This window comes from Oncorhynchus mykiss, chromosome 19 (assembly GCF_057628025.1).
Source record: "Oncorhynchus mykiss isolate SJ-2025 chromosome 19, ASM5762802v1, whole genome shotgun sequence".
In the NCBI taxonomy this organism is placed as follows: domain Eukaryota; kingdom Metazoa; phylum Chordata; class Actinopteri; order Salmoniformes; family Salmonidae; genus Oncorhynchus; species Oncorhynchus mykiss.
The window spans coordinates 68,390,386-68,401,242 of record NC_143040.1 but is presented as its reverse complement, the minus strand read 5'-3'; the positions used below and the strand labels follow the sequence as shown (position 1 = coordinate 68,401,242).

At 40.6% G+C, this 10,857-nt stretch overlaps 1 protein-coding gene across 4 annotated transcripts; it reads right to left on the bottom strand.

The window, feature by feature from the left end:
• Positions 1-4,822: 4,822 nt before the first annotated feature.
• On the bottom strand, positions 4,823-10,248 carry rdh14a (retinol dehydrogenase 14a). 4 transcript variants are annotated; one of them, XM_090209663.1, is made up of 5 exons: positions 10,189-10,248; positions 9,755-9,896; positions 9,435-9,570; positions 7,849-8,056; positions 4,823-5,698 (listed from the first exon to the last, which is right to left on the bottom strand). In XM_090209663.1, the coding sequence occupies exon 5, from the start codon at positions 5,615-5,617 to the stop codon at positions 5,081-5,083; it is 537 nt and encodes a 178-aa protein (XP_090065789.1). In that variant the 5' UTR covers positions 5,618-5,698; positions 7,849-8,056; positions 9,435-9,570; positions 9,755-9,896; positions 10,189-10,248; the 3' UTR covers positions 4,823-5,080. The 4 variants fall into 4 exon arrangements, with proteins under 4 accessions (XP_090065789.1, XP_090065788.1, XP_021430545.3 ...); XM_090209662.1 differs by lacking the exon at positions 7,849-8,056; XM_021574870.3 differs by lacking the exon at positions 7,849-8,056 and having other exon boundaries at positions 9,435-9,896.
• Between the last annotated feature and the right edge of the window lie 609 nt (positions 10,249-10,857).

Sequence of the window (10,857 nt, the reverse complement as noted above, 5' to 3'; positions counted from 1 at the left end):
AGTGAGACTATGGTTGTAATTCAATACCAGGGGAACGATATAACTAAAATGAGGTCTGTAGCCTAATAATGTCAACGCTAATATACTGTATTCATTTTTTTTTTATTGAGTCAGTGTAATGGGTGGAGAACTGAACATGACACGTTGTGCTATTCTGGGAATAACAAGAGTCTTAAGTTTGAGATTCAAATTTACTCACCAGAAAAGTCCACCCCCCCCCCCCCAAAAAAGGAAATGACATGCATTTATTTTCAGTTGCTGTATTGCATACGTACACATAACAGCATTTCATACACACATTTAACCAATGGAAATGCAGGAATACAGGCTTTACCTGCCCCCAGTGTAGCGCTACATGATAAAGAGGACATTGAAACACGCATTAGACTGTTTACCATACATTTACATTGAGGTGTCCAGCAATCGATTAAATTGAGTCTGCCTTTCACAAAAGTTGGAATGTATTTAAAAGATGCAATATGTACAATTTTTGGGGGAACGCAACAAAATTCACATAGAAATGTCAGTTATAGATCTGTCATTTTCATTGAAATCAATTCTAAGAAACAGTAATCTGTTCTAACTGCGCTATTTCTATGCTTCCAGTTTTTAAGTTTAATGTTTTTGTATCTTTTACTTTCGGTTTTGTACACCAGCTTCAAACAGCTGAAAATATATGTTTAGTTATGGAAAAGATATTTCACAGCACTTCAGATGATACAACGATTCTCTGCATTATACTTGCTTGTTTTCTCACAAACTGAAATTAGGAAAACAAAAATTTTTTTGCAATCAGGAAATGGCAGAGTGATTTCTGCATAGTGCCTCTTTAAAAAGGTAGTAACAGATTTGATTTGTTGATTGGAAAAGGGGTTTGGCTAACTAACTTTATGTTGGCTTACTGTAGGTCACGCAATAAGGAATTGCAATACTTGGCAGCATAGATTGCCTCCCACTTGTGAGGCACCAATGCGGTATGCATCATTAAAAAGGCACTATGTTCCAGAATTAGGCTTATTTTCTTTATTTGTTAAACAAACAAGATTTATCTTCAATGAGAAATGGCCTGAGACCTTTTTCTCAGCGATAAAGATGGATCGGATAAACTCTGCTCTACCCTTGGATTTCCAACTTGTTTTCAGGCTTGTCGGTGCTCCTTCTAAATGATCCAGAAAATGCCGCTAATGGAAATTGCAGGTGGGAAATGCATTATAAATCTGGGGGTCTTGCTACCATTTCATTTGGAGAGAAGCGGTTAATCTACAATTTTAATATAGAGAGAAAACATTCCTGAGTAATTACTGTGCATTATAAAATACTGTATACAGGACAAGCAACTAGCATGGCTGATTAGGGCCTAACTGGCTTCCAAAATGGCTCCGATTTAGGACCTATTTTTCTTCGAAGTGAGTCTGTAAATGAAGCCAGTCCATAAGGTTTATTTAATTATGCGCGTACAATAATGGACCCTTGTATTTCGGCACTATGAGGAAAACTATCCAAAACACACTGAAGGTGACGCACACCACCAAAACATCTGTGCAATTTCTCCCCTACCTGCTGTAAAAAGCATAAATCTTTTAAAAAAACGACATTAAAACAATAAATCATTAACTTTATTGAGTTTGCATGTTAACCACCTGTAACGTGAAAAGGCTACATTGGGGCAAAGCAGCGTGGGAGTTATTTACATTCGGCTCATCACTACCTCCATTAAGCACAGAGCCGTTTGAAATGGAGACAGAAAAACAACAATAACATTCTAGACGATTCTGTGCTTCTAACTTTGTGGCAACAGTTTGAGGAAGGCCCTTTCCTGTTTCAGCATGACAACGCCCCCGTGCACAAAGTGAGGTCCATACAGATATGGTTTGTCAAGATCAGTGCGGAAGAATTTGCCTGATATGCTATGATATGCAAGTCAATAATTGATTCACGGTCAGCTAGTAGATGTAGTCAGTGTGTTTGAAAACCAATCATTGAAATAGGAGGCTACATTACAGAAGTGGCATAACCTGTATTCATCATGAGACGGTTACCGTGAATTAAAAACGGTATCATTTGGCATGACATGATTGGGCTCCCACGAGTGGCGCAGCGGTCTAAGGCACTGCATCTCAGGGTTTGAGGCGTCACTACAGACACCCTGGTTTGATTCCGGGCAGTATAACAGCCAGCCGCGATTGGGAGTCCCATAGGGTGGTGCACAATTGGCCCAGCATCGTCTCGGGGTTGGTAGGCCGTCATTGTAAATACGAATTTGTTCTTAACTGACTTGACTAGTTAAATAAAAGGTTAAATATATATTTATTTTTTTAAATGACTGGTAGATTGTGTATTAGGCTACATTAGGTACATTGTGAAGTAGGATAATTCAAGTCCATTCATATTGGCATAGTTTTAATACATAAGAATTAGGCTGATCACAAAAACCCATCTCAAAATTCACTGATAATCAGTGATAGTACTGCATCAAGAGTTCTCTATAAGTACCCTTGTAGCATGTCATAGTATATGGTTTCATGTTGTGATGGTAAGTTTCAGTTAATACCGTGTGTTTCATGTACATAGAGTATTGAACACTGGTCACTATAATAATGTTTACATACTGTTTCAACCACTTCATAGGACCACTGCCGTTCAAAAGTTTGGGGTCACTTAAAAATGTCCTTGTTTTTGAAAGAAAAGCACTTTTTTTTTTTGTCCGTTAACATCAAATTGATCAGAAATACAGTGAAGGCATTGTTAATGTTGTAAATGACTATTGTAGCTGGAAACGGCAGATTTTTCATGGAATATCTACATAGGGATACAGAGGCCCATTATCAGCAATCGTCACTCCTGTGTTCCAATGGTAAGTTCTGTTAGCTAATCCAAGTTTATCATTTTAAAAGGCTAACTGATCATTAGAAAATAATTTTGCAATTATGTTAGCACAGCTGAAAACTGTTGTGCTGATTAAAGAAGTAATACAACTGGCCTTCATTAGACTTGTTGAGTGGGAGGCCCCGGTGCACAAGTGTCTAGTTTGAGAAACAGATGCCTCAAGTCCTCAACGTCAACAGTGAAGAGGCGACTCTGGGATGCTGGCCTTCTAGGCAGAGTTCCTCTGGCAAGTGTCTGTGTTCTTTTGCCCATCTTAATCTTTTATTTTTATTGGCCAGTCTGAGATATGGCTTTTTCTTTGCAACTCTGCCTACAAGGCCAGCATCCCGGAGTCACCTCTTCACTGCTGACATTGAGACTGGTGTTGAGGACTTGAGGCATCGGTTTCTCAAACTAGACACTCTAATGTACTTGTCCTCTTGCTCAGTTGTGCACCGGGGCCTCCCACTCCTCTTTCTAGTCTGATTAGAGACAGTTTGCGTGTTCTGTGAAGGGAGTAGTACACAGCGCTGTACCAGATCTTCAGTTTCTTGGCAATTTCTCACATGGAACAGTCTTCATTTCTCAGAACAAAAATAGACTGACAAGTTTCAGAAGAAAGTTATTTGTTTCTAGCCATTTTGAGCCTGTAATCGAACCCACAAATGCTGATGCTCCTCCAGATACTCAACTAGTCTAAAGAAGGCCAGTTGTATTGCTTCTTTAATCAGAACAGTTTTCAGCTGTGCTAACACAATTGCAAAAGGGTTTTCTAATTAGCCTATTAAAATGATCAACTTTGATTAGCTAACAACGTGCCATTAAAACACAGGAGTGATGGTTGCTGATAATGGGCCTCTGTACGCCTATATAGATATCCCATACAAAATATGCCGTTTCCAGCTACAATAGTCATTTACAACACTAACAATGTCTACACTGTATTTCTGATCAATTTGATGTTATTTTAAATGGACAAAAAATGTGCTTTTCTTTAAAAAAAAAGGACATTTCTAAGTCACCCCAAACTTTTGAACGTTAATGTATATACCTCATTCTAGTTATGGCTCATCCTATATATATCTACTGCTGTACATACATGTTCTATTAATTTACTGTCCATACTGTCTATACACACCATCCTATATAACTACTGTCTATACACACCATCCTATATAACTACTGTCTATACACACCATCCTATATAACTACTGTCTATACTGTCTATACACACCATCCTATATAACTAGTCTATACACACCATTCTATATAACTACTGTCCATACTGTCTATACACCATCCTATATAACTACTGTCTATACACACGATCCTATATAACTACTGTCTATACTGTCTATACACACCATCCTATATAACTAGTCTATACACACCATTCTATATAACTACTGTCCATACTGTCTATACACCATCCTATAAAACTACTGTCTATACACACCATCCTATATAACTACTGTCCATACTGTCTATACACACCATCCTATATAACTACTGTCCATACTGTCTATACACACCATCCTTATAACTACTGTCTATACACACCATCCATATAACTACTGTCTATACACACCATCCTATATAACTACTGTCCATACTGTCTGTACACACCATCCTATATAACTACTGTCCATACTGTCTATACACACCATCCTTATAACTACTGTCTATACACACCATCCTATATAACTACTGTCCATACTGTCTATACACACCATCCTTATAACTACTGTCTATACACACCATCCATATAACTACTGTCTATACACACCATCCTATATAACTACTGTCTATACTGTCTATACACCATCCTATTTAACTACTGTCTATACACACCTTTTCTATTCATATACTGTCTATACACATCATTATACACAGAGTGAAAATAACAGATTGACCAGGTGAAAGCTATGAATCCTTATTAAAGTCACTTGCTACAATCTCCCTTCACTTAGAGTTTAATATAATTGCCGGCATGGTATAACAACATACCAGTGAAAAATAATTGTGTCAAGGCAATATAATCACAATGCATAGCAACAGGCATCCCACAGTTCTCTGCAGTACGAAGCAAAAAAAAACTACTTTCTTTGCATTCACACTGCCCTTGCCTTTTGCTAGTTCACTTCACCTTTTTTGAGAGGTCCAAAGTCCTCTCTTTGCGTTCAAATTGGTGGGAGTGAAAGGTTGACGTTCTTTATCACATGGTTATGCCCACCATGACTTCACTAATATCCCAAAGTTTCCTGGCCACCTCTTGGTCCGTAGCCTTGGGCAGAAGTTTCTGCTCCTGGCAGTCCGCAAAGCACTTCCCCTGGACCTCCTCCACGTCGGGCGAGCAGGCCAGGTAGACCGAGGTCTGCGCCCCCTCCTCTGGGCTCTTGAAGAAGGCCCTGGATGCCAACTCCCACAGGGGCTTGGCCAGGAGGGGGATATTGACATGCCTGCCCAGGTTAGTCCTCACTATCCCCGGGGTCAATGCATTGACCGCCACCCCAGTCCCCTCGAGGCGGCGGGCCAACTCGCAGGTGAAGAGGAGGTTGGCTAGCTTGCTTCGGCCATAGGCAAAGGCCTTGTCATAGCGCCGTTCGCTATCCAGGTCGTCAAAGTCGATCTCGCCGTACTTGTAGAGTTTGGAGGAGACCACAACCACGCGGCTGGGCGCAGAGCGCTTCAGGAGGTCCAGGAGGAGGTGGGTGAGGAGGAAGTGGCCGAGGTGGTTCACCCCGAACTGCATCTCGAAGCCATCCTCCGTCCTGGTATAAGGGCACTGGTAGATCCCTGCATTGTTGATCAGCACGTCAATCCTGGGCTCTTCCTGTTGGAAAACATAGAAATAAAAATAAGATTGGTTACAAGCTTTAATAATGCTCCATGTTGCTGTAATGTCATGTTTATGACGTGTTTACAGATGGGTTGATGTTTTATTCCAGTGGTTCCCAACCTGGGGTGCTAGGACCCTGGGGGTACTTGGCCTATCCACAGGGGGTATTTGAAAAGAGTCATGAGACCATAGGCTGTACCTATTAAAAATGTACTTCAGAGGTATTCAGTTGGCTGTACAGTAACTGAAACAGTTTGGGAACAACTGCTTTATTTAATAGGTACAGTTAAAGTAAGTTAGCTATTTATGACATGAGTGCATGGGCATTAAGTCCCAGATTTGACAAATGACAAAACTCTTCCAAAATGTTTATTTGGCTGTCCCCATAGGAGATCCCTTCTTGCATTTTTGGGTCCTTTCCGTGGAAGGGTTTTTACATTGAACTTTGAACCAAAAAATGTTTTATTCACCTAAGGGAACAGTCGAAAGAAAACAACTTTAGTTTCTAGATAGCACTTTATTTTTTTTTCTTTCTTCTAAGAGTGTAAAGTAGACTCTAGTGTGTAAAGACTAGTGTGATGCAAATGTTATTGTACAGTGAAATGGTACCTGTTATGCCTCTTCTATTTCTCTCTGCAACAGTTGCAGAGCTAGCTAGCTGTTTAACCCCTTCCTCTTTGGGCAAACAAGATAGCTTGTAGCTATTAAAAATGTCACCTAGTCAGACCATAAAATGTTCCATCTGGCTAATAGGCGTTTATTAGGTAGGTAACGTTAAGCATAGCACAGATCATTTTTCCGACTAAGCTAACATATGGAATTGTTTTAAGATGGTCATACCATAGATCATTTAGCTATTTGATTTTGAATTTTAGGCCCACTTTACGTATATAAAAGAAAATGTAATTTTTTAAATAAAATATAGAAATGTGTCTTTTACTGCTGTAGCTGATAGAAATGCATTGAATAACAAACACATTCATAAATTGCAACAAAGACAGTTACAAAAGGATCACGTTGGTGTCCAGCCCGAAGTGTTCATGACACTCACCTGTCTCACCCAATGAGAGAAGATGTGAAATAGACAAGATGGCGGCGTACACATTGTTGGACGACACAACCATAGTAGGCCTGATTACCAACAATGACGAGACAGCCTACAGGGAGGAGGTGAGGGCCCTGGCGGACTGGTGCCAGGACAATAACCGTCAACAAAACGAAGGAGCTGATAGTGGACTTCAGGAAAAAGCAGAGTGAGCACGCCTCTATCCACATTGACGGGACGGCAGCGGAGAAAGTGGAAAGCTTCAAGTTCCTACACATCACTGGCGATCTGAAATGGTCCACCCACACAGACAGTGTGGTGAAGGGTGCGCAACAGCGCCTCTTCAAACTCAGGAGGCTGAAGATATTTGGCTTGGCACCCCAAGACCCTCACAAATATTTACAGATTGACCTACAGCACACGAGGTAACAGGGAGGCCAAAAAGATCATCAAGGACATCAACCACCCGAGCCTGTTCACCCCGCTATCATCCAGAAGACTAGTGCAATACAGGTGCCTCAAAGCTTGGACGAGAGACTGAAAAACAGCTTCTATCTCAAGGCCATCAGACTGTTAAACAGCCATCTCCAGCCAGCTACCACCCGGTTACTCAACCCTGCACCTTCAAGGCTGCTGCCCTATATACATGGAATCACTGGTCACTTTAATAATGGAACACAAGCCACTTTAAATAACATTTACATACTACTTTACTAATTTCATATGTATATACTGTATTCTATTCTACTGTATTTTATGCCACTGACATTGCTCGTTCTAATATTGATATTTCTTAATTCCATTATTTTACCTTTAGATGTGTGTGTATTGTTGTGAAATGTAGATATTACTGCACTGTTGGAGCTAGGAACACAAGCATGTCACTACACACGCAATAACATCTGCTAAATACAGTACCAGTCAAAAGTTGTACATTGTAAAAATAATAGTGAAGACCTCAAAACTATGAAATAACAAATATGAAATCATGTAGTAAGCAAAAAAAGTGTTAAAAAACAAATCTAAATATATTTTAGATTCTTCAAAGAGGTCACCCTTTGCCTTGATGACAGCTTTGCACACTCTCAACCAGCTTCACCTGGAATGCTTTTCCAACAGCCTTGAAGGGAGTTCCCACATATGCTGAGCACTTGTTGGCTGCTTTTCCTTCACTCTGCGGTCCAACTCATCCCAAACGGTTGAGGTCGGTTGATTGTGGAGGCCAGGTCATCTGATGCAGCACTCCATCACTCTCCTTCTTGGTCAAATAGCCCTTACACAGCCTGGAGGTGTGTTGGGTCATTGTCCTGTTTAAAAACAAATGATAGTCCCACTAAGCCCAAACCAGATGGGATGGCGTACTGCTGCAGAATGCTGTGGTAGACATGCTGGTTAAGTGTGCCTTGAATTCTAAAAAAATCACTTAGTGTCACCAGCAAAGCACCCCCACACCACCTCCTCTATGCTTCACGGTGGGCACCATACATGCAGAGATCATCCGTTCACCTACTCTGCGTCTCACAAAGACACAGCGGATGGAACCAAACATCTCAAATTTGGACTCATCAGACTAAAAGGACAGATTTCTACCGGTCTAATGTCCATTGCTTGTGTTTCTTGGCCCAAGCAAGTCTTCTTCTTATCGGCGACCTTTGGTAGTGGTTTCTTTGAAGCAATTTGACCATGAAGGCCTGATTCACGCAGTCTCCTCTGAACAGTTGATGTTGAGATGTGTCTGTCTGTTACTTGGAACTATGAAGCAATTATTTGGGCTGGAATTTCTGAGGCTGGTAACTGTAATGAACTTAACCCTGCAGGAGAGGTAACTCAGGGTCTTCCTTTCCTGTGACAGTCCTCATGAGAGCCAGTTTCATCATAGTGCTTGATGGTTTTTGCAACTGTACTTGAACAAACTTCTCAAGTTCTTGAAATGTTCCGCATTCACTGACCATCATGTCTTAAAGTAACGATGAACTGTATGTTCTATTTGTTTATTTGAGCTGTTCTTGCCATAATATGGACTTGCTCTTTACCAAATAGGGCTATCTTCTGTATACCACCCCTACCTTGTCACAACACAACTGATTGGCTCAAACGCATTAAGAAGGAAATAAATTCCACAAATTAACTTTTAACAATGCACACCTGTTAATTGAAATGCATTCCAGGTGACTACCTCGAAGCTGGTTGAGAGAATGCCAAAAGTGTGCAAAGCTGTCATCGAGGCAAAGGGTGGCTACTTTTCAAAGCGAACCCACTTGCAAAATAGACATGGACGTTTATTAGACATGTGTTGTCTTCCAAGTCTGGAATTATCGCCAATTAAAGGTTGGTCGAAAATGATCTGTGCAGCGCTTAACTTTACTTACCTAATAACGCCTATCAGCCAGCTGCAACAATAATGGTCTGACTAGGTGACATTTGTAATAGCTAGTATGCTAACAGCTTTGATTTGTTTACATGTAGCTGGCAGCTTTTGGGCTAGGAGCAAAATAATTTGTGCAAGAAAAGCAGAGCCATATAACGTTAGTTAGCTAGCTACAGTGCTATAACGTTACAGCAAGCTATCTAAATATGCAGTATCAATCCTGGCTGGTTAGCTAGCTAAATTACTAACTACGTATGCTATGCTAAAAACAGTTAACTAACTTGATGTCATCTCACACGTCTGAATTGATAGAGTACCTTGATGATGTCTTCGCAGAAACTGTGCACGGATTTCAGTGATGCAAGGTCCAGGCACTTGATGAGGAGTTCTCCCGAATCTGGACCAGTCTCCATTCGAATCTCCTGTGCTGCTTCCTCAGTCCTCTTCATGTCCCTGCAAGCCATGATCACCCGACCCCCGCGCCTTAGTAGTTCAACTGTTGTGGCTTTGCCTATGCCACTGTTGGCACCAGTCACTATTATAGTTTTTCCACGCATAATTTGGAAGGATACAGTCAAATACAGTACAGTATAAAGATTGGCTAAAAGTGCTTCTCCAATTAAAAAAAAACAACAACCTGATCACACTTGTACAGGCGACGTTGGCAAGTACAGCTCAATGCGTAGAAGCACGTCATCGGGTCAAACAGTCTTCTATTCATCCCATGTGCAGGCCGTCAAAATCAAAGCCCCTACTTCGATATATAGTTGTTTTTCTGACTAGAATAAAAAAAACTTGTTAGTTTGTCACTTTCACGAGGTTGGAGTAATAACATGTTAAAAGACATTGGCTCCAATCTAGGTTGTGCCTTTAGCTTTCGAGAAAATTAACTAAGGAAGCATTTTTCACTTCTCTCATTGACTTCTCAAACCCTAAATCCCCTGCCTGGTCTGTTAAGGAAGCGTTCCAGGAAATATCGCGACGTTGTGCCTGTGGTTTTAGAAAATGTTATACAGTTCCTATTCGATGACTGCAATGTCTACCTATATCAAGAAGAGAAGAGAAACTAACCTCTGTGGAAGTCCATAACAACTGGACTAAACACTACATTACCCAGAATGCGAAGCAAACGTCAAGTGGTGGTGCACGAAAGGTCCTTCTTTCAAAATAAGAGTCAGCAATCAATTCAATTTATTTGTCACATAAACGTGTTTAGAAGATGTTATTGAGGGTGTAGCGAAATACTTGTGTTTCTAGCTCCAACAGTGCAGTAATATCTAACAAGCAATATCTAAAATATTTCACAACAATACACACAAATCTAAAGTAAAGGAATTAAGAATATATAAATATTTGGATGAGCAATGTCAGAGGGCATAGACTAAGATACAGTAGCATAGGATAGAATACAGTATATACATATGAGATGAGTAATGCAAAATATGTAAACATTAGTAAAGTGACTAGTGTCCCATTATTAAAGTGGCCAGTGATTTCAAGGGCAGCAGTCTCTGTGTTAGTAATGGCTATTTAACAGTCTGATGGCCTTGAGATCGAAGCTGTTTTTCAGTCTCTCGGTCCCAGCTTTGATGCACCTGTACTGACCTCACCTTCTGGATGATAGTGGGGTGAACAGGCAGTGGCTCGAGTGTTTGACTGTCCTTGATGATCTTTTTGACCTTCCTGTGACATTGGTTGCTATAGGTGTCCTGGTAGTTTGACCCCAGTGATGTGTTAGGC